Source organism: Mastacembelus armatus, chromosome 17 (assembly GCF_900324485.2).
Source record: "Mastacembelus armatus chromosome 17, fMasArm1.2, whole genome shotgun sequence".
Lineage (NCBI taxonomy): Eukaryota > Metazoa > Chordata > Actinopteri > Synbranchiformes > Mastacembelidae > Mastacembelus > Mastacembelus armatus.
The window spans coordinates 7,448,172-7,474,847 of NC_046649.1; the positions used below are offsets into that span (position 1 = coordinate 7,448,172).

General features: G+C 40.0%; 2 protein-coding genes across 7 annotated transcripts; one reads left to right on the plus strand and one right to left on the minus strand.

The window, feature by feature from the left end:
* Positions 1 to 1,232: 1,232 nt before the first annotated feature.
* LOC113134644 (solute carrier family 22 member 13-like) lies at positions 1,233 to 5,840 on the plus strand. 2 transcript variants are annotated; one of them, XM_026314105.1, is made up of 10 exons: positions 1,233 to 1,614; positions 1,697 to 1,800; positions 2,267 to 2,421; positions 2,583 to 2,751; positions 2,831 to 2,951; positions 3,805 to 3,899; positions 4,793 to 5,007; positions 5,105 to 5,213; positions 5,436 to 5,639; positions 5,722 to 5,840. In XM_026314105.1, the coding sequence occupies exons 1-10, from the start codon at positions 1,240 to 1,242 to the stop codon at positions 5,777 to 5,779; spliced, it is 1,605 nt and encodes a 534-aa protein (XP_026169890.1). In that variant the 5' UTR covers positions 1,233 to 1,239; the 3' UTR covers positions 5,780 to 5,840. The 2 variants fall into 2 exon arrangements, with proteins under 2 accessions (XP_026169890.1, XP_026169891.1); XM_026314106.1 differs by having other exon boundaries at positions 5,162 to 5,213.
* Positions 5,841 to 12,652: 6,812 nt separating this feature from the next.
* On the minus strand, positions 12,653 to 24,676 carry xirp1 (xin actin binding repeat containing 1). 5 transcript variants are annotated; one of them, XM_026313107.1, is made up of 9 exons: positions 24,525 to 24,676; positions 23,816 to 23,958; positions 23,473 to 23,527; positions 23,078 to 23,383; positions 22,551 to 22,629; positions 19,260 to 19,411; positions 18,986 to 19,027; positions 13,223 to 17,650; positions 12,653 to 12,789 (listed from the first exon to the last, which is right to left on the minus strand). In XM_026313107.1, exons 2-9 carry the CDS (start codon positions 23,938 to 23,940, stop codon positions 12,787 to 12,789), a joined length of 5,190 nt encoding a protein of 1,729 aa, XP_026168892.1. In that variant the 5' UTR covers positions 23,941 to 23,958; positions 24,525 to 24,676; the 3' UTR covers positions 12,653 to 12,786. The 5 variants fall into 5 exon arrangements, with proteins under 5 accessions (XP_026168892.1, XP_026168891.1, XP_026168894.1 ...); XM_026313106.1 differs by having other exon boundaries at positions 23,816 to 23,982; positions 24,525 to 24,646; XM_026313109.1 differs by lacking the exon at positions 24,525 to 24,676 and having other exon boundaries at positions 23,816 to 24,515.
* Positions 24,677 to 26,676: the final 2,000 nt, after the last annotated feature.

The window sequence follows — 26,676 nt, forward strand, 5'->3', positions numbered from 1 at the left end:
ATTATTTTTTAAATCTTTTTTTTTTCTTGCACCATTGTTTGAGTTGAAATGCCACTTAATGAAATTTGAAAATCATATTCCTAGACACAATATATGACCACATTTCTAAATATTTTAACAACCATAAGGGTAAAGGAAACAATTAGCAGTCTGGAGGGGAAGGATGTAAAGAGGGTTGTGTTTTAGGATCTTGCTACTTCTCACTGCTCTGTTATTGCACGATGATGTCTGCACACTGGATTACACACAACAGTGAGGCCATTAATATTGATGTCAGAACATCTGTTACCGTCCACTGAAAAATAGGCAGCAATACTGTGCATGCAGGCTTTTATAGTGCTGTTACATCACTGAGCTTGTAACAAGTTATATGCTTCTGACTTTATCTTCTCTTTATAAAAGTGAGGCTGTAATGAAGAGAGCTGCAGCTGCATTTACACACATTCAGAAAATAATCAGAGAAATCATTTATCTTAATAACCTCCAGCAAGTTCTAGATTAAAAAGTTATTTAGGAACGTTCTCAGAGCAACTCTGAGCAAGGAAAGGCCAAAAACCTTTACCTCATCAAGTAGTCATGATTCACCCCATTGCTGGGTAGGACATATTGTTTTAAAGGCTTAGATCGATGTCTGTAGGCTGCAACCTGTAGTTTATAAGACGAGTTATATGCTTCTGACTTTATCTTCTCTTTATAGAAGTGAGGCTGTAACAAATAGAGCTGCGGGTGTTTTGATATAACCACAGGAAGAACCTCCAAAGGTCTCTATCAGGGCTGTAGATTTTTTTATAAGCTGTTCAAAGGACTGATTGTATGTACTGATTTTATTAGAAAGCAAGGTGTTGTGGTTATTTCAAATAACCTGTAAAGTAACCTTTAAATAATCTTTATCAGCTATTAATCTTGCAGCTTAACAATTGATGACTTGCTTCAATGCAAATAAATTGTCTTTTTAAAAGGACATCTTAGACTTTTGCTTGCAGTGATTGAAAGATTTCAAGATAACACTCTGAACTCCAGTCCAGTAGAAAATAAAAATGATAAGCATCATCTTTAAAATGTACCAGCCTTGAGAGAATAATAAAAGTTTTATTGCACTTAGGACAAAAGTTGAATGAGACGTTCAGTCACATGTTTGCTAAAATACATTTGAATTAGGTTACATATTAATGGACATTATTCTACCCAGGGTGTAGTCTTTTTTAAACCTCCACAAAATAAGAAAGCTCTGCTATCAGCATGGCTGAATTTGGAGAGATCCTTAAAAATATTGGGGAATTTGGTTTATTTCAGAAAGTCACTCTAATTGCAGTCAGCTTTCCAAATTTGATTCAGTCTTTTATTTTTGCTAGTTTTCTTTTTTTCCAGCCAGATCCAGAGCGGCACTGTAACACTGACTGGATCCTCAGAGCTGATCCTAACCTGACCACAGCCGAGCAGCTGAACCTGACTCTGCCCCGGGAGGAGGATGGGACTTTCAGCAGGTGTCGGATGTTTGTCCCTGTGGACTGGGACATTGGTGCCATCAGGGATTATGGACTCAATGAGACCACAGTGTGCCAGGATGGATGGGTGTACTACAACTTGATGTATGAATCCACCATAGTCACTGATGTAAGTTATGTGATGGATGTAAACTCTAAGATAAATTATCTTCATGAAATACTTTTTACATTTTACTTCTTTCTTTTAATAGTTTGATCTAATCTGTGGCAAGGCTAAATTGGTGGAGGTGATACAAACAGTGTTCATGGTCGGTGTTCTTTTTGGTTCTCTCATATTTGGACCTTGTGCTGAATCGTAAGTTTCGTAAGTGAGCGCAGTCATTTACCGAATGACTGCGTTCTCATTATTTCTTAACTATTAAATGCCTGCCCCCCTGCCCAGGGCAGGAACCACAGTCTATTCAGTTCTTCATTCTACAAACCAAAATGAACCCTAAATTATTTGGTTAACCTTCATGGGAATCAGTGAGCTGGCGCCCCACAGTGATGTTATGTATACAAGTCGAGTTATATTAGGATTTGTTAAGACTGTGTAGTTGAGTTGAAGCCCTTGTCATTTCGACCGTGCATCCTTACTCCCTAGAATACACCGTTCAATAAATGAACCTACAATGTAGTTTTTTACTCTAGTCACATAAATAAATTATGTTTGTTAAATGGTGCTGTTTCTGTTTGTCTTTGGTCGCATGATTAACTCATTTTATTCTGCGTGTTTACTGTTTTCCTCTACTTGACCATGTTGTTCATGTCTTTTGTTGCAGGTTTGGTCGCAAACGAGCAACTCAGATTCCAGTGGTTATACTATTTGTCTTTGTCGTAACAGCAGCACTAAGCCCCAATATCTACTTATATTTAGCCTGTCAGTTCATGGTGGGACTTGGAGCTGGAGCCTATCGAATCAACTGTATTATACTATGTATGTTCTGTACATTCAATTTAAGTTGGCATGTTTTTTTGATCAAATGAGTGAACTACCTTAATAAAGACAAAATGTACCCTCATGATGTACACCACCTCTCACACAGGCTCAGCTGGAATTGAACAAAAACCAAATATTATACATTCTTTATTTCCTAGCCACTGAATGGATTGGGGTGTCCAAAAGATCATGGGGAGCGTGTGTGACTCAGCTGTTTGGTGCAGTTGGACAGTGCATCCTCGCTGGTTTGGTCTATGCCGTCCGAGACTGGAGACTGGCCCAGCTGATCACAGCAGCTCCAGCTGCAGTGGCTATCATCTACATATGGTGTGTATTCCAATTCCTATTATTATTTTAGTGGTAAATTATAAATTATTTCAACTGTCTCTGTCCTTGTTTCCACCAGGTTTATTCCAGAGTCAGCCAGATGGTTGTTGGGCAGAGGAAGGACAGATGAGGCCAAGCAGCTGATTATCAAGGCAGCAGCCATCAACAAACGCACTGTTCCAGACTCTCTGCTGGACAAGGTGTCAGTCTTTCTCTCCATTTTCCATTCTCCATTCTGTTGGGTCATATTTTGTAGTGAAAGTTCAGACATCACATCATTTTTATTTTTAGATTTTTATTTCAAGGTTTTTGTTGCAGTATGCAGTATTCGCCGAAAGTTGTTAACTTTGGTGAGTTTGTGGTTTCGTTTACAGCTGGGGTTAGTTTTATGGAGGGTTAGGGATCAGGGTATGTGTGAACATTAACCCAAACATTAACCCTACTTCTGTAAAACATTCTTGGTTGCAACCCAGTATGCAGTCTGCAGTCAGCTGCTTCTCAAATAGCCACAATTCAAAGATCAGAGGACAGCAGTACCAGCACCACTGTGTACAACTTCTGCTGGGATCAACTCTGTTCTTAGACAGAGACCTGCAGAGCAGATGGTAGTTAATCTCAGATGAGACAACTCTACAGTAACTTGCTACATAAAAGTTTGCAGGCAGCAAACCAGGGGCCGTATTTACACACATTTGAAGAATATACTGAGAGTTCCTAATTTATATTAATAACCTGCAGCAAGGAGTCCGAGATCAAGAAGTTATTTATGAACCTTCTCAGAGCAGCTCTGAGAAAGAAAAGGCCAAAACCCTTTACCTCAGGAAGTATTCATGGTTCACCCCTTTGCTGGCTATGATGTATTGTTTTAAAGGTTAAAGGCTCAGATCAAAGTCTATAGTCTTTTCAACCTATCAGAAATGAATTATACCCAACTACTACTACAAATATTAGTATTAAATACAATCTTATACAGAATAGTGTTTGATAACATACTCTTTCTATGTGTTCAATAATAATGTTTCAATGTTTTATTCATAAATGTGTCTGTTACAGATTGCTGTGAAAGATGTTAGGCACAAAGGAGGCATTAAGATTATTTTCAAATCACCTGTACTGACCAAATATTTCTTCATCCTCATATTGGCATGGTGAGTTAATGTTTTCAACTTCTTATAACTGCACTTTTCAGTGTTTTCAATCTTGAAATGATGAAATGACAATGTGTAGTTTACAAACACTTACCACCAACTCTGCACTTTCCTTTAGCACTGAGCGAATATTGGACCCAAAATTTCACTGAGAACAAATAAAACCAAAACAATAAATAAATGCAGCTTTAAGTAATGAATGAATATATATATATATATATATATATATATATATGTTATTCAGTCTTTTACAGTGTATGAGTCAAATTTAGTGCAGTCGGTTTATTATACAAAAAAAATCAAAATAAAGTCAACAAATTCCTGAACTGAGACACTGAGACACACTAGCAACCTTTTAAATTAGCCTTCAATTGGTTATTTAATATATTTTGACAGACACATTTTTGTGATTACACAGTTTTGATTACATTCCATTAAACAATGTGGTACTTTTTCCATAACAGCAGTATGTTGGTGATATTTATGCCACGTTTTTTCTGCATGCTCCAGTTTCCACCAAACATCTGTATTGATATTGGCTGAATGTATATATGAATGTGTTTTTCCATTTTAAATGTTGGCACCCAGATATACAGGCTACCTGTCCGGAGTGTTTCCTTCTTTCTTATCTGATTGCATGGTGTGACAAGCTGCAGCTCTGTGCAGTCATGAATAAACCAGCAGAAAGGGCAGTGCAACAAGTCAATATGAAAGATGTGTCTCTTTAGCTGAGACGTCATTTGATGCTGCAGATCGATTAATCTGGAGCAGTCCCATTGACCATCTATAACAATGATGTAAATGGTGTTCTCAGTGGTGCATATATTATGAATGTTATATGGATTAAGGTCTTTTTATCTGACAGATGTGTTTTTCCCTCTCTGTGAACCTAGGTTTTCACTGTCCCTCTCCATCTATAGCCTCTACTTCGATATGGGAAACTTAGGCTTCAACATCTTCATGACACAGCTCTTGTTTGGTGCCATTGAAATTCCAGCTCTTATACTTTGCATGTGGCTGTTGGAGGTTTTTGGGAGAAAAATATTATACATAGCAACACTTCTGAGTGCAGGACTTTCCTGCATTCTTATAATTGCTGTTCCTCCAGGTAGAACCTGTGGCATATTTTAGAAAAATTGCAATTTCATATTTATTATTCATATGTTTGGTTGTGAATTTTCTTTTTGTATGTTTCATTGTTTCAGATTATGATATCGCTGTTACATCCTTAGCGGTCATTGCACGCTTTTTTCTGATTGCAGCAGCTACTACATGTGGTGTTTTTACTCAGGAGCTGTTTCCAACATCTGTTAGGTAAGTGTCCTTGTGTTAATTTTCTTGGATACACAATGAATGTCTTGCCACATGGGACAATAAACACTGAAAGAAAGTCACAGAAATACATTTTAAATTATATTTAGTTAATTTAGTTAAAAAGTGATCTGCTTCCCCATGTGTTTAAAACAATGGTTTATTGCAAAAAAATGCTATTCAGCTCAACTGTGGAAATGTCACTGTTGTCATTTCCATTTTCAGACAAACTGCCACAGCTTTAGGAGCCATATCAGGAAGAATCGGTGCATTACTGGCTCCATTGCTAAAGTTCTCGGCCATTTACCACTGGACCATACCCATCACAATCTTCAGCAGCCTTACACTAGTCAGTGGAGCGCTTGGCTTCATGCTTTCTGAGACCAAGAATAAAGAGCTTCCTGATTCAGCTGATGAGGCTGAGAACAGGTATGGCAATATGTCACTGGACGAGTTGATATCTGTTCCCTTTCACTATTTACTTTCTGATGTTTGTTGTTTGTCTTTTCAGAAACAGGGGCTCCACAAACACAGTGACTTGTCCAATTCCAAATTCAACCAAGCTATAGACTGAGCTCTCAAGTCAAGGTTATATAATAATTAAGAAAACTATATGAATATAAATAGGATACACACAAAGATTTTGTATTGTCTGCTTTTGTTTTCTTTTGCTGCTTTATTTTCATTAACAGAATTACTCCTAATGTTGTCAATAATAAGCTAAATGGTGTGTAGACAGTATCTGTATGTAATCAAAGATTGATTATGTAACTGCATATGTATATATGCTCTGTAAAGCTCACTAATTAAATCTTTCATCTTGGTTCACTCATTTGTGCAAAAAAACAAAGTGTAAAAAAACACAAATTGTTTCACTGTTCCTGTCTCAGATTCATCACATTCAACATGTTCACAAAGTGTTTTCTAATTTGTGATCCTGTACAGGGAAGTTCAAGCATCCAAGTAACAATAGGCAGCACACATATTTTGATTTGAGGTGGACTTGAGTTGTCATTTTATTACAGATTCATCATTAATCATTACATTAAGAACAAGACAGTTTCATATCAGATTTACTGGATTGTTTTCTGAAACGTATTGAGACAGTTCACAGTCAAATTACACCTAGTGATTTCTCTCGACTCATCATTTATTACTAATTTGCTCATGAAAAAAAATCACTCAATCTAAAATGTACAGTAATGCAGCAAAAGTTAGATACTTCATCTTCATATTATGAAATACATTCATGTTGCAACAATAATACAAACAAATTTACCATAAAAATGATATTGTTACATATTAATGTTCTGCTGTTACAGAAGTGAAATGCAGCTGCAAATAAAGCAATAATAATTGAATTATTAACTAAATAATTGCTTTAACAGACATATGCGCCTGATAAAGTGTTGTTAAAAATGTAAATCTGATTTCTTTCATTCTTGTCAATCTTAACTTTGTGTATTACACTGTGAAAACACAGTCATGTCATCCGAGCAGATCATCCATCCAGCTACTGTCTGTGATAGCATTTTCCGCTGCTTGCCCACTATTGTTGTTTTCAGACACTGCTCGACTTTCCCCCCGTCCACCGTCACTTGGTTTAGACATGTGCATCAATTCTGGTTCTGATGCAAAGATGTTATCAGCAAAAAGATCTATGTGAGCGGAAGAAGATGTATCTGAACCGAGTAAATCGTTCAGTGAATTAGAAGTGGTCGGACTGCTTGGTAGCACTGCAAACCCACCTGCACTGCTTGAGATGTCACTTAACTCAAAGATGCCATGAGGGAAGGTTGATGGTTGGGTTGTGGACGCGTCAGCTCCTCCTTCATTCGATACATTAACAGGAGGAGACTGAATGAACAGAACATCGTTTGAGCTGAAGGCGTCAAAGTCAGTGATCTGCTCTCTTGTCTGGCTGTTTGCACCTAAAGGGTCTAAGGTTTGATTTCCCTCTTGGTTTAAAGGTGCTGGGTCAGTAACAATCAGCTGATCTGTCAGGCTGAGCTCGACTTCATCCACAGTTGATATTGTCTGAGAGTCAAGCAGAATAAAACTTCCAGTCGAGGTATCTGCATACAAAGCCGTCTCACTTGAAGATGAAAATATATCGCTGGGTATGTTCCCAAAAATTTCCTTGGCATTGGCATGACCAAAAAAATTAGCAGGAGGTTGAGGAGATTCGTTGTTGAGATCAAAAAGTGGTCCATCCATGAGGCTTTTTTCTCCATCATCTGCCACATCAAGCAAATCATTTGGCTTTTCAACATATTCAGCTGTAGTTTTCTGAATGGCCAGTGGGTCAGTGGAGACTGAACTGCCCATGTCTCCAAAAAAATCATCACTAAATGGGTCACTCAAAACCCCATCCCCACCTTTGTAAGTGAACTGGTTGACTGACCCCTCAGACTCTTGGTTCTCTGATTGGACAGCAAAGGGAAGATCTTTAAACTCAGGGATTTCAGGATCAGGCTCAGTGCTCTGTAAATCTGATTCATGATCATCAGGTGGATTTGGAACTGGTATGTCATTACCTGCTTCACTAGCTGGTGTCTGGGGCAGGTTGGCTGCTTCATTAGATTGGCTTATGTCTTTATTACCCAGTGTGTTAAGGTCAGCAGAACACAGCTCTTCATTTTTATGGTCGTCAGCATCTTCTTCCAGTTGTGACAACTGAGGAGTGATGTTTTCTGTTCGTGCTTCTTCTGTAATGGCTTCCTGTATCTCCTTGCCTTCTGTCTTTTTGTCACCAGCATGAATTTGATCATTTCTTTCATCTTGCTCTGCTGATTTGGTGACGTCCACATTCCTCTCTGAGGATGACTGAAAAAGTCTTCCTAAAAGTCCACTAGGTTTGGCGTCTGGTTTCTTGGTATCTTTTGGTTCAGCCTTGGTTGCTCTTTCATTCCCACCTGCTGTAAAGAGCTTTGACAAAGGACTCTTTCCTTTAGACCATGATCCCAGTTTGGCCTTTGACTTTTCAGTCTGTTTGGCAGCAGTCTTTAGAGAATTTGTTCTTGCAACAGGCCTATTTTGACCATCACTGTTTTCTTGATTATCGGCAGACTGATCAAACTGATTTCTACTATTTTCAGTTGTGGCCTCCTCACTGGTCATTTGTCCTGCAGAACTGTGCAGACTACCTGGATTTCCTAAATCACTTGAACTGACTGAGCTTCTTGGACTCATATCCAGGTTGCTACATGGCTCTTGATGTGTGGTCTCGTGAGTTGAACTGAATGTTTCAGTCAGGCTTTGACGATCAAGTGTTTCATCCACCTTCTCTACAACTTCATTCAGAATCATAACATTGTCACCAGCTTGTGGACCCACTTGACTGTTTTCCACTTTAACTTCAGTCTCCTGGTTAGAAGTATTTGTTTCTCCATGACAATTAGATTCTGGGATTTCAAGGTTCACTTTGCTTTCATTTGGTTCTTTGTTGAACTCAGGTGTTACGTGATCAAAGATGTTATTTTCATCTTTTATATTCATGGATTTCACTTCAGGTGTGTCAGATTGATCTGAAAACTCTTCTTTTGTGGTTCCCAAAGTCATTTCAGAGGACTGGTCATACTTAGCCACATCAACACTGGGAGAAAATCGTACAGACTTCCTAGCTTTGTTTGGACAGGCATTCAGCCTGTTATCTGTGGGATGACTGTTTGGTTTTGACATGGGTGCCTCATTTTTCTTCTCTGTTTTTTGGTTTGTAAGACCGTTTTTGATTGAGGGCAAAGAAGAGTTGAGCACTGCCTTAGAAACTGTGTCTTTGACCTGTCTAATTATGGCTTGATGATTCCAGTGTTGTGCCTCCTTCGAGGGCAACTCAGCTGAGTTAAATCCTGTTGGCTTAGGTTGTTCCTTGACCCCCTTATCTTTCATTTCTCCTCTGTGGTTTAGTTGGATTCTGTCACTTTTTCGGTGATCTGAGGCCACACTACAAGTGGCTGCCTTTTGAACGCCAGGTATCTTATTTGTCAGAGCTGCTCCGTGTGTCCTATGTGATGTATTGGCCCCTGGATTTTTCTTCTCTGGCGGCCAGATCAATTTCAGTTTGCTTTTAACTTCAGTGCCTTTCTTGAATCCTGGCTCTCTCATAGATGCCTTTGTAACAAACTCAGCAGCAGACAACTCTCTGGAGCCATCAGGAAGGTTTAAGTTGGGCTTTGTAGTTGTTGAAGTGGACACGGCATCTGGCTCATCTCTTCCTTTATCTTTCTGAAGCCAGCGGTCTTTATGTTGTTTATGCCCAAATCCCTCATCATAATTTCCTTTTCTCTTGAAAAGCTGTTGATAGTGTGAAATGCAGTAGAACTCGCCATAAAGAGATGAATAGTTGTGAATGCTGAAATAAAGCCAAACAAAGTCTTTTGTGATATTAAACCTAATTTTAGATTAAATATTTGTAATTTGTCATGATTTGTTGCTCCAACTAGATCAGCTGCAGTGAGTCATTTGACTGTTCCCTCCATTACAATGTTTTAACTCATCAGTGCCAATATAATATGAAAATTTGATTTGTGGTTTAAAAATGAATGTACCAAAATATAATAAAGAGCAGTTGATTCGAGTCATTTGGTCATATTGTGAAAAAATATCTCACCTGAGCTTCTTCTTACAGTGTTTACAGCAGAAGCAGTTGTTGTGCAGCGTTAGTTTATTGGCCACCATTTTTTCCACTGGATAAACAGGTGTCAAACAGGCAGAACACATTTCCTTGGCAGGTGACAGGAACTACGATAATGAAAACAAATGCAGTGTTTTATGCTGAACAGTTTGACATTGAAAGACCTTTCTGTCAGGTTTTTATTTGTGGATTGTACAACCTGTGACCATGACACCATCTTATATCAAAGAAAGTGTGCAGCAGCTTTGGGACATTCACAATCCCTGAGTTAGATAAAAATATGGATGTGAATTTAATATTGGTAGTGTGTTAACAAACACAAAACAATAGCTATCATTCAGTGGAAGAGACTTCCGGTCACATTTTAAGAGTATTGCTTCAGATAAAATGAAGCCATGGTTCAACAATTTGCAAACTATTTAACTTTCTGGAGTTTGTCTTTATTTTCTGGCAACTCTTCCCAGTCATGGAGCAGTTCAGCACATAAAAACCCCTTTAAAATGGCAAATTAAGTTTTTCTTTTTTGTAGGCAATAAAGAAACATAATATAACATTTAGGTTAGTGAGCTTTAGAAATACTGGTAAATTTTAACATCAGACTGTTTCGAACTGCAACTGCAAACTGTTTCGAATATTTGGACCAAGTTCATTTACGTCTCTACCAGAAAACAAATAAGTTCATAATTTCGAATGTTTAATCCACTTTAGATGTAGCTGTTATTTAATTATATAGAGAGTAAAAATCACTTTTTGAGTCCTATATCTTTTAATATGTAATTTATTTGTCAACTTGCACACAACAAAACATATAGTACATTATATCAACCATATAGTTTTAATAAAATAACTTTAGCATGTAGTTACAGTATAAAATCTAAGACACTTTCAGTTAAACATCAACATATTATATGGTTTCATTCTGTATAAGTGTTAACAAAACCTTTTTACTAAAACATTAAACATGATGAATATGTATATGGAATAACTGCTGTATGAAATCTAAAAGACTGGGAAATGCATTGTCTGATAATTGGCTTGTTTAGTGCTTTTCCTTTGGTTGCCTGAATGTTACAAACACTGTCCCTTCTTTTTTGGAGTTACTCAACACTTTATCTTCAAAAGGTCGACTGGATCTCCGCATCACCGGGGATGTCAGGACTTCATATCCGACTGGACTCCCAGCTACTTCAAACAGAGCAGTTGATTTGCTGTCAGATTGTTTGGTGACAAATGTTGAAGTCACAGAGGAAACGAATACGTTGCCAAAACCATCAGTCTCTTCATACGTCTCACTGACTGTCTTTGTGCCAATTATTCCTGCAGGTTGCTCTGGAACCGTTTTTACCTCGAGCACACTGACATTGCGCTGTGTAGGACTATTTTTTGAAGGCTCATCAGCAGACTCCCATCCCAGATCACCATTTGCATCATGGCAACTTTGAGAACTACCCTTTGGTTTTGGTTTAAATGTTGACATGGGCGACTTTGGTTGTTTGGCAGGCTTTCTGGCAGCCGAGTGAATGGAGATGAATGATGGAGAGGACTGATATGAAGAATGTCTGATGAGTGGCTTATCGTGCACATGCCTGGGTGATTCTTGTTTAGAAGGACGTGAACCTGAAACAGCTTGCACGTCATTTGTCTCTTTAATTGGACTTGACTTGGCCTTGCTTGACACAATGCTTATTTTCCTGATGTTGTTTACAGGTTGAAGGATTTGTTCAGATTTCAAGGATTCATCAAATAGCCCTGACAACCCTACAATGTCAGCCTCAGATTTTAGATTGGAGACAGAGTACAAAGCCTTTTTGATTGCCTCTTCGATGTCAAGAAGTTTTGCTAAAGTCTCCTCCTTCAGATTCATTATGTCTTTACTTGCTTTTGCCAGATCTTCAAATGCAGTCTCAACTGAGGAGATGCTTTCTAGATCATCGTCGTGTGCCACCACCCCAACTTTCTTTTCCTCTGTTATACTTTGCCCAGCATCTTTATTTGCTGTAACCATCCAAGGAGGTACATTCTCATATAGAGTCTTTAAGGAGCCAACATCTACACTGCTGGTTTCATCCTCTATCTCTTGCACTTGAGACAGGATTTCTTTGAGTTCCTCTCGTTTTCTTAAATTTTCAAAGATTTCCATGGCTGCCTTTACATTTCCCTTCATGATCTCCTCCTTGTGGACAGAAAGCCTCTGTCGTCGCTCATCCTCTGTCTCCTTTACTTTCTTTTCTCTGAGAACAACTTTATTCTCAAGTGACTGTGGCTTTTGATTAAGGTCTTTGTGTTGTATATAGCATGCGTCGCTCGTGTTGTCGGTCTCTGGTGTTTGCACTTCAGCTTTGTGCTGCTTTTTGGGAAGTTCAGGATTTGATGTATGCTGTTGAGCTGTGTTTTTTTGTATTTGGTTATGGTTACTAATTGTGTCGTTTATTACTTTTACTTTCTGGGACACCAAGGGGGCTCTTTTGTCCAAACTCTCACTTCCCTTTCTTTCAAAGTTCTGTAGAACTGTCTGCAAACTCATGTTCATTTCATGTTTGCTGTCTTCTGAATAATTCTTCATGCACATTTGTATCTCTTCAGCTGCATTGATTTTCTTTATTACATTTCTCTCCATTTCCACTTCAGTGTTGTTTGATGTCATTACTTGGCATTGTAGCTTGCTTGCTGTTAGTGGTTCGTCTTTATTGCAACACGCCGCATTGTCAGGGATGGGGCAAGCCACTTTGGGAGCAGGAGGAAGCGGAACACCTGGACTTTCTACAACGTCTGATTTCGTCCATTGTGGCTTTGGGGGTAAAGCTGGTTTCTGCTCCCGTTGTTTCCCGCTTGTCTTTTGAGGGAGTGGAGGTGTTATTTCAGAACTGGATGATTTAGAGTTTCCATTTGCTACAGGGTTGGATGTTGGATTCTGTGTTGTATTGGATGGATGTCCTTCACAGTTTACTGAAATTGAAGGAGACAATTCTGTGTCAGATGGAGGCACAGACACCACAGCACACTGTTTGTGAACAGCCTTGCTCCCCCCTGAACAAGCCCTCCCTGAGTTTCTGTATATCATTGCAGTTTTGTAGTCTCCTTTGCTTACATTTACACTAGACTTCTCAAGGGATTGCAGAGCCAATTTAACATTTCCTCTTACAATATCTTCTTTGTCTAGGAGCTTCTGCTCTGTTGCTGCACTCTGCAGAGACTTAATAGCTGCCTTCACATCTCCTCTGATAACTTTTTCTGTCTCATCTTCAGTTGTCTCATCATTACACTCATTACTTACAAAAGGTGGCAATGATTCTGGTGCACAATTACTGACTATAACTGCTGTTTGTTGACAAGCGTCAAAGGAAGCATGGCTTTCCTGATCTTTCATTGCATCACTAACCTTTGGATAAGTCCTGATTTGCTGGCATCTGGAAGAGGATGAACATGTAGATTGCATCACTTCTGAGGAGCTGTCCTCTTGTGGTGACACATCCAGGTTGTATATCTTTCCAGGAACAATGACTTCACGCTCCACATGCAGGCTTTGCTGCTTGGCCAACTCAAGTGACTTTTTAGCTGCTTTCACATCTCCAGATATAATAATCTCCTTTTGTACTTGGCTTCCTTCTATTTCAGGACCTTGTGCTGACAAGTCCATGTCATAGATGGTTCCAGGCTTAATGAGCTCCCGTTCCACACACATGCTTTGTTGCTTTGCACGTTCTAATGACTGCATGGTTGCCTTGATGTCCCCGGCCACAATTTCTTCTTTTTCTACCATAATGGGTTGCTTTACTGCAAGTTGTTGCTTAGCTGATAAGACATCCCCAGGGATTATTTCCTCCTTTGGAATACAGCTATCGATACTGACAGTGCACTCTGATGAAAAAACTTTTTTGGTGTTCTTGACATCCCCTGGCAAAACATCAGAAATGGTTCGTTCTACCTGCTCTTTCTGCTGGTAGAGACTTCTCTTTGCTTCCTTCAGATCCCCCTGAACTATTTCAAGCTGCTCCTTAGCCAGAAGGCTGTAATCAGCTTCATCTCCTGATGCCTCAGTATGAAGACTCTTCAGGTAGTGCAGGTCTCCTTTCTCAATGCAACTTTTGTACAAGTTCACGTTTCCCTTTTCATTTTCCTCCACTGTACATGACGCTACAGTCCTCTGACTATTGGCAGTGGCTAACAAATTTCCAATTGTTGACTTAACATCACCCTTTTCTATGAGGTGACTCTCAGTTTTGGTTTCATTTTTGCAGATAAGTGAATAAACTGACATCTCTGCTTGTCCACCTACAGTCTCTTGCATTATGATTCCCTTTTTCAAATCTTTTCCTTTAACAAGCAATTCATCGATCATCTGGATAATGTTTTGTATTCTTTGATCCCTCTCGGGGTTGACTATGGTGGACTCGTAGACTGGAAGTTCTACTACTGTTGTATTCACTTGACCCTTCTCCACCTCTCTGAGAAGAGTAACTTGTGGCTTTAGGGTTGGTTTTAGTAAGAGTTGCAACATGATGTTCCTGATGTTACCACCAACAACCTCTTCTTTCTGGATTTGCACCGCTTCATTTTTTTCAATCAGATATTTAGCCATGTTAACATTGCTACTCTCATTTGCTTGTATTATGATGCCACTTGAATGAACAAATGACATTTGGTATAGATATGACAGAGTGTCAGCAACATTGTTGGTAGTGATTTTGTCCAGTGGAGTGGTCTCAAAGAGCCAGGTAGTACACTTTACATCAGCTTTTGGTATCTCCTTCTCAACTTCCTGCTTTGAGGTATCTTCAGGTTCCTTGATCTTGTCCAGTGGCTGAGATTCAAACAGCCAAGTGCACCGTTTTACATCGCCTTTCTGGCTGTCTTGTCTGTGGACAGTTTTTATCGGACCTTGCTCTGGAGCGTCTCCTTTCAGGCTGTCAATGCTATGATTCTCAAAGAGCCAGGTGGAGGTCCTGACGTCACCCTGCTGGACATCAGTGACACTAACCATTCGAACAAATTTCTTGCATGTCTGCTCAGATTCAAATATCTGTTTATTCAGCTGCACATTAGTGCTTCCAAAGTCTTCAGTGACCCTGACAGAGGGTTCATCTTGACTGGTAAGGGAGTCCAGAGGTTGCGTCTCAAACTTCCACCTAGCTGATTTGACGTCTCCTTTCTTGATGTCTTCTTGGGTGACAGCTCGGATCACATATACTTCATTCTCTGCCTTGATAGCATCAAGGGGCTTGGTTTCAAACATCCACCTTGCTCCTCTTACGTCGCCACTCATTACCTCCTCTTTTTTCACAGTTGTCACCTCATGAATCTGCCCTTCTTTGTCTCTGATGGCATACAGCGGCTGGGTCTCAAACAACATGGTGCTTGATTTGACATCAACATTGCTAACAGGATGTTCCACAGACCCTGACGTCTGCTCAAGGGGTTCGCTGTGGATTTTGTCCAGTGAGGAAGTTTCAAATATAAAATTTTTGTTCTTGACATCACCACTCTCAACAGCATCGATGCTTTGTGCGTTTGCATCGTTGTTTTCCTTATTGATCAAGTTCATGGGACAGTTCTCAAACATCCAAGTAAATTTATGTACTGAACCTTTTTCAATGTGTTCGTCTTGGTTTGGTTCATCAGTTGTTACCATTTCTGATCCTATTTCATCAAGGGACTGAGATTCAAAAAGTTCTTTGACTCGTGAGACATCTCCTGACTGAAAGTTGACCTGGCTAACACATTTCATATCTCGTTCTGAATTTGCATCCTTTCTGATTCTATCCAAGGGCTCTGTTTCAAAAAGATGTTTGACCGTTTGAACACCAACGTCTGATTTCACTGAATCTTGAATGGTGCCGCATAGCTTCAATTTATATTCCTCGCCATCTTTGATGCTGTCTAAGGGCTGTGATTCAAAAAGCCAAGTAATGGATTTGACACTGGTGTTGTCAATGACTTCTTTATCTTTCACATTATCCAATTTGTCATACAAAATGTCCATTGGCTGTGTCTCAAACAACCATTTACAAGTCTTGACATCACCTTTACAAGGCTCCTCTGCTCCACAGGTCTTTTGCTCTGACTGGTTGAACTTGGAATGGATCCCATCTATTGTCTGGGTTTCAAAAAGCCACTTTGCCATCTTTACATCTCCCACTGGATCCTCCTGCCTGGTGATGCCTTTGATTATCTCAACATTTTGTTTTCCCTCTGCAAACTGGTCTAAAGGTTTGGTCTCAAACATCCACTTGTAGTTTTGGACCTTCCCTTTGATGATTTCTTCTCTGCTAACTGTTGTGATCTTATGGAGGTTTCCAGAGCTGTCTTTTATTGCATATACAGGAGTTGTCTCAAGCATTGCTTTGTTGCCTTTGAAGTTTCCTGCTGCAATAATATCGTCCTTCTCAATAATCTCATCAGAAGGAGCAATTTTGCTCAAAGGAATCGTTTCAAAAAGATGTGTGAATCCCTTAACATCACCCTTTTCAATCTCTTGTTCTTTGAATGAGGTGTTCTTTTGGCCTCTTTTTTCTCCTTGTTCTTCAGCTGAAATGCAAATTTTCTTCAGCTGACCAACTTCATAGCTATCACTAAGAGTCTCCATGGGTTGAGTTTCAAACAGCCACAGAGAGGTCTTGACATCTCCCCCAATTATTTCCTCCTTTTCCAAAGGCATTTCAGCGGAGTCTCCTTTCAGCGCTGCCAAAGGTTGTGTCTCAAATAGCTTCCTCTTGCTGACAACATCAGCTTCTCCTCCGCATTCAGCCGCTGTTCCTTCGAATGTGTCCACTCCCACAGCTTCCTGTATTGCGTCAAATGACTGAGTTTCAAACATCCACCTCTTTTGGTCAACTCCTCCTTTATGCCCCTCTTCCATTGATATACCCCTAATGATTTTCACTCTATCTGTGCCTTTATTAATCAGGTCCAGAGGCTGGGTTTCAAAAAGCCATCGGGCAGTGTTAATGTTGCTGCTGTTTATCTCCTCCCTGCAGATGGATTTAATCTCATGGATATTGCCACTGTTGTCTTTGATGGCACAGAATGGGTCTGCCTGAAAGAGTTTCACAGTCTTCTGGACATCACCTTTCTGCTCCTGCAGCTCAGATCTTAGTTTCAGAAAGCTTTGGTCTTCTATGGAGTTGCAGCGTCCCAAGTCACTCAGTGGTTTAGACTCAAAAAGCAGCCGAGTCCCTCTCACATCTCCTGGTTGGATGGGTTCTTTCAGCACCGCCTCAACCAGTTCACCTTCTTCTGTTTCTGATTTATTCAGAGAATCTAAGGGCTGGGTCTCAAAGAGCCACATTGATGTTCTCACATCCCCTCTGACAGAAGTCTGTCTTTTAGCAAGTGTTTGTTGTGTGCTGTCAAAATGCTCAAACACAGAGGAGGTGCCTCTGACATCTCCACCTTGTAATTCCTCATCATCCAACAGCTTCTTGGTTGTATGAGGAGCCCCAATGTTGTCCAGAGTCCAGTTCTCAAAGATCCATTTCATTGACTGCACTTCACCCTGATAAGCTGTGTCTCCGGTCTGAGTGTTTTCTGACTGCACTGCCTTAATGACCTCATCATCCACGGTTTCATCGAGACTGGCCCGTATGTCTGGGTGGATGTGTTTAAAGAGCCTCTTCAGCTCACTCTTCTGGCGTTGCTGGTAGAAAGTGGAGAAGGTTTCTTTAGGTGGTGGCACAGGGAGGCTACCTAATGCTGAAGGTCCTTCATAGTCTAGGGGTCTAGGAGGTACAGAAGGAGGTGGGGGAAGAGGCAGGGCATCTTCATCATGAGAGGATTGTGAAACTGTGATTTTCCTGGCTGCATCAGCCATCTTAAAATGAAAAACAGACGGGAGTATTGTTGTCAGGATTCAGCAGTCACAAACAGTATTAATTAATGAAGGTACATGCATTTAGCAAGTCGAGCCATACTTTACCTTTCTCTATGCTCAATCGATGCTTTTCACCGCAAACCACCCTCTGTCACACCAGGGTTAACAAAACACTTCACAGCTGTTAGTAGGCAGACGTCACACAGGCAACTATCCTATACTGTGAGTGTAATATACATCTCATTGTACATATTATTCTGTTGTTTAAGTATTCTGCGGGTTAATATCGTTTGTTTTTGCTCTAGACCTCAGGACAATAGACTGAGAATGAAACAAAGACAATCAGCTTAAAGTGTTGACTTTTTAAATCCAGCATGTTTAATGCAGCAAACCTATTAACAAAGAGCAGCTTATTCAGAGACCCAAAAAATGAGAAGCAAAACTTGCATTAATAAAGACTGTTCAAAAGTCAAATATTGTTCTGAGTTGCTCTCCACAAATTCCTGAGACAGTATCTGGGTCTGTAGCTGCTAAATGCTCCACTTTGTTCAACAGCCAGAGTCTAACCCTGTTTGTCATTTGCTGTTGGACAGGTAGCAGTGCAACTGAACCACAACAGTAAAGTTGGAGCCCAGCAGCCCAAACAATGAGAGGAAAGATATTAAAATGCTCCACAGAGTTGAGGGAAACATCATAATTGCGATTGACACCTTTGACATGCAGCTACCTATGAGGTAAGAGGTTGATATAAATTAGAACCACAGTGAAGGTAAAAGTTTGTCACTTCAAATCCAGTGTAGTGGATCAATGAGCCGAAACACCAGGACATGTGTCACAACCCTAACGCAGTATTTACAAGTTGTTCTGTAAAGAAAAGCAGGTAGATGGCTGATTTAAAAGTCAGATCAAATCTTTATTTTTTACATTTAATGTTGAGGTTTTATGAGAAATAGTTTGGCCTGTTTTGTTTCTATAAACTGATGAATTTGTGTTACAGCACCTGAGGCAAAAACACTGCCCATGTACCATTTACAGCACTGTACCTTACTATTTCAACAAATACTGTTGTTTGTAAAGCAGATATTATTATGGGATCATTATACATACAAGTAGCTGTTTATTTTAAAGCTGCAGCCATGGGAAAATACTGTCGACGAAGCAGCTTAGTTGTTCGGAACTTTGAATTAAATTTTAATTTATGCCACTGTTATGCTGCACTTTGAGTGCTGGGTCAAAGGTTAACTGTGTCTTTGGCCATGCAAAGTAAGATAGTGAACAACCACAGCACACATTTAACAGTAACCACAAGCCCCATAAAAGAAATTTAGACAGTACCTTATTGTTTTTAGTCCTTGTTCCTGAAGCACCAATGAATTGCTGTTGAAAATCAGAAATATAAAGGGGAATTGAAATTGCTTTGGATCATGAATAAGGGGTATTATGTTCTATAATACCATTGTCCTGCACATGTCATATACATCTAATAGTCTGCACAAGATTAAATGTAAAATATTGAGTCGCTCCAGTTGTAATAGCATAGTGGTCATTCCCTATTGAAGCCCTTGACCTCAGTGTGTGGGGTGGAATGAGCGGCATGTCAGGAACTCACTGGCTGTGTTGAGCCTCCTATGGAGTCGATGGTTGCTGCTCTTGACAAATAGAGTGCTGATCTGTCTCTCACGGAGGAGGAAGTAGATATTGTGGCTCTGGCTTGTCTTGATGGGCTGCCCCCCTTCGTCGGTGGTGGTCTAATTTTATCACCTACAATAGAACAGACGGTACGTAAATCCAGTAACATTTCTCTCCAAAAGACAAATCATTTCCCCAATGAAACAACAATAACTGAACTAAGATTAGCTTTTGATTGTATTACTTTTGGTAGTGTCGATTCATTGACATCTTAGGTCTCAGATACTGTTGTATCCCAAAATAAAGTAATGTCTAGTGCCAGCAACGAAGATAACAATGTGTGTGTGTATTTATAGTGATGCTGGAATTTTTCTTATCACTGTTGAAGCCCTCTGTTAAGTTTCATGCCCAACAAAGCCTATGGTGTATGGGATTTATTTAACACTGATTTACTGTGCTACGGTGAAATGTTGTATCAAGCAGGACAGCGTGCGGAGGCTTTGATCCCTGTAACTGACAAGACAAATAGGCCCACGCCACCTGCCTGGGATCCTCACCGCTCTCCATACCATCGACTGACCGTGACACCCAAGAAGAAGAAGAAAAAAAAAAACAGCAACTGCTAGCTCAGCTGGAGTGGCACAGATTGTTTGCACATTGTTTGCATGAGCTCTTTGCCATTAAACCATCAACACCTGACCAGAGGAATGCGACTGCCAGACGCCATGAAAAACATGTAAACTGTAAAACCATGTAGGACTATTTAAGTTAAGAAATAGTTTACACTTCAGTCAAAAGTTAGGACACACTTTTTAAACATGAATTTAACATATCCAGTACCAGTCAAAAGTTTGAAAAAATAAAAATCAAAACTACACCAACGTGTTAGAGGTCAGCGACTGTGTGTTGCACAGGTCATCCAGCTGTAACTAATGGTCAGATTTGAGCACGCCTCCACTTTTCACACACAAAGCCCTCGCAGGACAAAAGGATGCACCAGCAAGCTGGCGCCTCTCATGAGTCCGGACTTAAAGCATTTTCATAGATGGCTGAGCAGGCAGAATGAGGCAACAGTGCGGCGTACATCCTGTTGAAGTCCTCACCCGGAAAACCGAGGGGTCAGCTCCAATAGTTAACATCACCATATATTCAAACACACATCCAAACTTCACTGACTTTTTCTGAAACATCCTCACACGTTTTTTTTTTTTTTTCCAGAAGCAATTTTCCATGATTCAATGAATGAATGTGGAGCTATTAGCAGTATCGTAATGTGAGGGCATTTTGGGCTGCTGACAGCTGAACAAATGATGGTTAAATGCAGTTGGTATTTGATCTTCACCATCACCACCTTCACAACCATCAGCTGTTGCAGATTGTAACCACATTCACAGACTGTAATAAAAACCAGCATGCCTAAAGGTAGCTAATACTGGAGGCTCTCAAAGCCCCAAACCCAGATTTATGTTTTGCTTTTCTAATCTATCCGCTGCTTCTTATTTTACTGTTTATGGTCAGTTTTCTGACAAAGAAAAGCCAATAACTGAATAGTCCTCTTCTCTGACCTCCCAGTCCTGATATTTCCAAGAATGGGGAAACTTGTTAGCTACCTAAGATTTCAAGAAGACACCAGATTGTTTGCACATTGTTTGCATGAGCTCTTTGCCATTAAACCATCAACACCTGACCAGAGGAATGCGACTGCCAGACGCCATGAAAAACATGTAAACTGTAAAACCATGTAGGACTATTTAAGTTAAGAAATAGTTTACACTTCAGTCAAAAGTTAGGACACACTTTTTAAACATGAACTTAACTGTGATATCAATCATAAAGAAATAAGCACCAATAGTGCTCTAACATCTGTACTTCATGTTTTGTCATTCATTTAAGTCTGGATAATTCAAGAGCTAAAACAATAAATCAACAAAAAGACACTTGGCTATTCTCTGGTTCCTATTCTCTGGTTCCCATTCTCTGTATCATCGACATTTAAAGACATCACCTTGGTCATTGTGGTTATTTGTAATTATTTTTTTATACATTTATACATACACCAAATGATTAATCGATAGCTGAAGTAATCATGGCTGACAGATGTAAATCTCATCTCAAAAAATGTGCTGTGAAACGTGCTGTGTATATATTCTATTTATAATAACAGATGATGTAGAATGGAACTGGCATTTTTTTATAAGAGCTGCGCAATCACATCGCTTTCCTCCATTTCAGTAGTTACTCACCAAAACACCATCCAGTGTCGTTCTTTGTCTCGTCCCTGTTGGGTTAGTCTGCTAAGGCCTATGTGATGTGTGATGCAGCCTGTCTCTTCTCTTCACACTCACTGTGACTGAACTCTTTCTAGTGCTGTGGCCTCAGTGACAGCTGATATTTATTGGAGCCCACTGCCCCAGTGGAAGACTTTGGCTATTTTGGGATGGTGGTGGACTGGTGACTGCTGATCTCGGCTGAGTCAATCACCTCTGTTACTCACTGAGGGAGTGGGCCACCCCCCACCTCCCATTCCCATAGCTACATTGTCACCCGCTATAAGAGGCACTGGGTGGATATAGTATGTGTGTCAGTGGGTATTTGGTGGGCATTGTAATAAAACATATATAGACACACACTATTTTAGTAAACTGATAACATGCCTAAAGCTGCTATAGCATTTCTTATTATGTTGTTGTATATATTCTTTCAGCTTCTGCTACCAGACCATAAGATCATTTTCTAATGGTTCACCTTAGTTAGGTACATATTGCCTTTTTTAAAGTAATCCTCCTGAACTCAACAGGAGACACCGTAGATGTATGTTTGTCTTACACACACCAGACATATAGTAAAGTGTCAAAACATGTCAAAACATTAATATGTTGGAGTGATATCAGTTTCCAGGACACAAAGATGCATGGTCAAGGTCTGCGTCATGGTCAGAGCTGTTTGTGACAGCTTGGCTCCTATCTTAAGCATGTGTGCTGAGCCCATAGTTATGCATTTACACCATGCATCCTTGTCTTTATTTAGCTGTTTCCCCACAACTCCCAGAGCCAAAGAACATAGGTGTTAGTGCAGTCCAGCTCTGACAAGATCCACATGGGGACACTTTAAGTACTAGAGACCCTGACATTTTTCCTCTAACTTAATATAGATTTATTTGATACACTGGGTGTGTGGGGATGGTACAGCGCTGTTTTAGACCTAAATTGCATGTGCAATATGGGGCTGGAGCACCAAAATACAACTGTGATGTGATGACTTTGCCTCATACCATGTGCGTAACTGGCTGCTCTGTCATAAGACTCTGGGATCCCATTCAAGGCCTTTCCACTTTGCACTTGGCAGGTTCTCTGCGGAGCAGCAACATTTAGTGTCAGTGTTTCAGTGATAGCAGAAAACAGTTGAAATACACATATTTTGGTGTTTTTATTAAATATATAGAATTACTGTCTGTTTCTATGTACTCTACGTTAGCGGATGGACTGTTAACAAATGTTTGGGATCAGGGTTCTTTGGTTGGGCTTGGTAGGAGCAACAGAACCCTAAAGCCAGTTAGTAAAATCCACATCTGGCTTTTGAACAATACACTGGTCACAGTTTCTGCAGGAATCTGGATGAACAAGGTTATGTTTTGTTGTTCAAATTGTCCAATTCATCTTTCTGAGGTTCCTTGTTTGCTGTGACACCACGATTAGAGTACCATCTGTACGGTTAAATCTAAGAAACACATTATTATTCTATTATTATTATTATTATTATATTTTCTCATGTATAAAATAAGGCAAGTAGCTCACTCACCTGAATGTTGGTATCTTTTAACAGAGTGTCATGACTTCTCCAGTCCTGCAGAGGGTGGTGTTTTCCTGTTTTGCTGCCAGCTGCAGACACTGAATTCAGCCGCGGGCTGCTGTGGAAGCTCGGTTGCAGGTTGGCCTTGGACTCAAACAGGGCACACAGAGCCATGGTGCTTGAAGACTCCTTCTGGGGGAGGAAGTCCATGGAGCGACTCCTGGACAGAGAAGAGCTTTTTCCCGACCTCCAGTAGGCCACATTCTCTCTGCTGTCCTGCCTTCTCCACTGACCGTCCACACAGCTTTCTGACGGCTGCAATTGATTTTTAGGTGTGATTTTCAACAGGTCTCTTGTTTAAATAGTGTGTTTATGAAAAAATAAAAAATAAAAAGATGTACTACCTGGAGTTTATGTTCCTCTTTTTCAGTGCTCCTTAGGTCAACATTACTTTGGTAACTGTTCAAACAAATGTTTTGGCAAATTTATTAACAGTGACCCTTGGTTTGACCCCAAGGATCCACTGGGAATTTGTGAACAAGAAAGGGAATAAAACTGTGTGTGAGTCCTTGTGCAAGACACTAATGCCCAACTCTCATTGCTCATTGGCTTCTGGAAAACTGTACTGGGAAGTTCTCTACATGTGCAAAGAGTGAACATGAAGCAGGACAGGGCAAGAAAAGTTCAAACAGCCTCAGTGAACTGAAGTTGTAAAGCATGTCCATGCATGTTTTGTGAAGAACTCACTGTTGCACTAGCTGAGACACAGACTTCCTGTCCCAGAGGGTGGAAACTGGCATGACCCATGACCTCTCCTGATCTCCAGAAATACTCCTCAGGGACTGGGTCCTCCTCAGGCCAAATGCCTCCATGGGGCCTTTTAACAGCAACTAAAACAGGAAACCTCAAATTGTCTAGTTCAGTAACAAAAGTTTATATGTTAATGTTTACAAATGCTTTGTTAGAGAAAGAAAATGTAAATGCAAATGCTAAATCACTTCATCTGAAAAAAACCTGGCAACCCCCGCAACAAATTGGCATACGTGGAGCAGAAAAGCTGATTTATTCATTCATTTTCTAACTGGAATTCAAGCATCCGGCTTAGGTTTGTCTTTCTTTGAGTTATTACGCTCTTTAACAGACTGGCCCGCTGACCGTCATATGACTCTGTTAATGTTTGTGAGCTTCTGACAGCAAACCAAACGTACACCTCAGACTGACTGTGTGCTATTGTCATGATGTTCTTTCTAAATCAGATGTCCTACTCTCAAAAAAAGACAAAATGTCACAAGTTGTACATTTTTTATATTTATATTTATATTCTATAGACTTCATCGATAGATACAGGTAAATAAAAAACACATTAGCTACAAATGATAACACAGTTACAGTATTGCTGTGACAGACATACGTGCTATGCTGTTTGCAAAATCAAAATAATATCAAAGCTTCATACCTGAAGAGAGTAAGAAGAAGTCACTTGTACATCTCTGTGTTTCTGGTTGACCTGTGGTTTGGTAGCATCTCTCACACGACACAGCAGTTTCTAGTGACCAAAGTCCTTCAGCACCTTGTGATTCAAGGCTTCCGGATATGACGATTCGCTACCATAACATCACCTTATAAAAGTCCCTGAAAATGCAAGACTGTGCAAGATTGTTTTTATTATGCAAAGCAGATCACAAAATAATATTTTCTCTCTATGTATAAATCTCTGACATTTTCTGTATTTAAATATTTATGACAGTGTTGACAGTGAGAAAGGAGAGCGCAGACCTGTGTGTACTGCGACAGCTGGTCCACTCAGATGTTGGTGTTTAAAATGCCTGGCATAGCTGCTCATACCAAGCCTCAGAGCAGCGGCATCTCACATGCCTTCTGTAGTCGCTGTATTAATGATTAGTCTGCTGGTGTTAAAACAGTGAGGTTACAGTTTTGACACACAAAGTTCATACACCAATAGGATCGTAGGGATCCTTATATTTTATTTTTCCTGATCTCAGGAAATGTGGGGTAATCATTAACTTCATTAAAATTTACTAGATCCACAATCTGTCAACTAAAGATATTAAATTGATAATAAAATAAAAGGCTGGTTTGAGACCCAGTGTTTTAGTTGATAGAGCTCTGCTTTGTCCCAAAATACTGATGTGCCGGCCTGTTTATTGTGCTCTGAAATATGATCGTGTCAATTTGTATTATTATTGTCAGACTTTATATATGCTGCATTTTGCTAAAGACTTCACCACTTTCACCTTTTCTTAAAAACCCATTGAAATTCTTAATGAAAATCACACTGACACCATTCAGTGACACAGATAATACTTCTTTAATGTGGTCGCATTGCTTCTCATGAACTATTACCATGTCGGCCTCCAGTGGAAAAATGGTTCACTCATTGCCTCATTTAGAAAAGCTTAGATTTTTTTTTTCCTCAAGAACATTTTAACAGCCAGGAGATGGAGCCAGAGCAACACACTTCACCCCAGCTCCAAAAACAAAGCATCAGAACTGCTAGCACATTTACATTTGTTGCTATACTTTACTATGTGCAAGTGAGCACAAATGTATATATGGCAGCTATTTGCAGTACTAAAAGATGGATGTGTTTATTCACACACATCTATTGCGCTTAGGTATCACCATATTTAACATTGTCAGGTTCAGATATCAGTGATAAATGTTAAATCATCCTATGTCTAACAGTTGTGTTATCAGCGTTAAATGCATGTGTTTTGCCAGCTGCAGTGGAAGAAGAGAGGGGCAGTCAGTAAAGTGTGTAGGGGAGGGAGAAGGGAGTCAGACTGTCTCACCCACACAGCTTCACAGAACAATCAGTACTGGCCTGAACAGCTGAGAAAAGAGCAGGTCTCCTTCCTGCTGCTGCTGCTGCTGCGTGCTCCTGTGAAAGCCTCACATGGAGCCACATGTGACAGCCAACACTAACAGCAGAATGCACTGTGCTGGAACTCAAGAGAGCACAGGAGCTCCCACTGCAGGGCTGACAGCCAGACGCAATCAGCGGCACAATAAGAGCAGGAACACACACTTCATGCACACTCACACAACTTTAAATTGGTAATAGTGAATGCATAATGAAACAGACATAAAGGAAATATACATATCCACCCAGCGATGTATTTTACTATGTTCCTTCAGGGAAAATAACTTCTGGGTCCACACTGCATCATACAGAGCAGTTTGTATGTTTGTAAGAAAGGTCACCACAGTTCTCTGGCTCATGTTGACAAGAGGCTCATTGTTGACGGGGGAATGTCAAACCCAATCACACAGCTGCTTTGCCGTTGCAGCTTGTGCTGCTCACATGCAGCGACAGATAAGATCACTTCAGTTGAAAACTGTTGTTGTGTAACCTAGTTTGTACTCTGGGCTGCAGCTGTATATGTGATAATACATGGAGGATGTTTTACCACACACACACACACACACACACACACATATATTTATATACATATATATATGAATATACAAATGTCCTTTATGCAAACACACACACACAAAAAAAAAACTGGAAAACACATGACATCACAGTGTGGTGCTGTGGAGTGCTCTTACATTACGTCTCCCCCCCCCATCTTACCCTGAAT

Excerpts from the sequence above, each read along its gene's own strand:
- LOC113134644 (XM_026314105.1), top strand. The coding sequence starts at position 1,240 with ATGGCTGAATTTGGAGAGATCCTTAAAAATATTGGGGAATTTGGTTTA. Across the intron at positions 2,422-2,582 it reads AATCAACTGTATTATACTAT|CCACTGAATGGATTGGGGTG; the intron begins GTATGTTCTGTA and ends TTTATTTCCTAG. Across the intron at positions 2,752-2,830 it reads GTGGCTATCATCTACATATG|GTTTATTCCAGAGTCAGCCA; the intron begins GTGTGTATTCCA and ends TGTTTCCACCAG.
- xirp1 (XM_026313107.1), bottom strand. The coding sequence starts at position 23,940 with ATGGAGGCATTTGGCCTGAGGAGGACCCAGTCCCTGAGGAGTATTTCT. Across the intron at positions 23,384-23,472 it reads AAGAGGAACATAAACTCCAG|CCGTCAGAAAGCTGTGTGGA; the intron begins GTAGTACATCTT and ends AATCAATTGCAG. Across the intron at positions 19,028-19,259 it reads TAGGAGGCTCAACACAGCCA|CAATTCATTGGTGCTTCAGG; the intron begins GTGAGTTCCTGA and ends GATTTTCAACAG.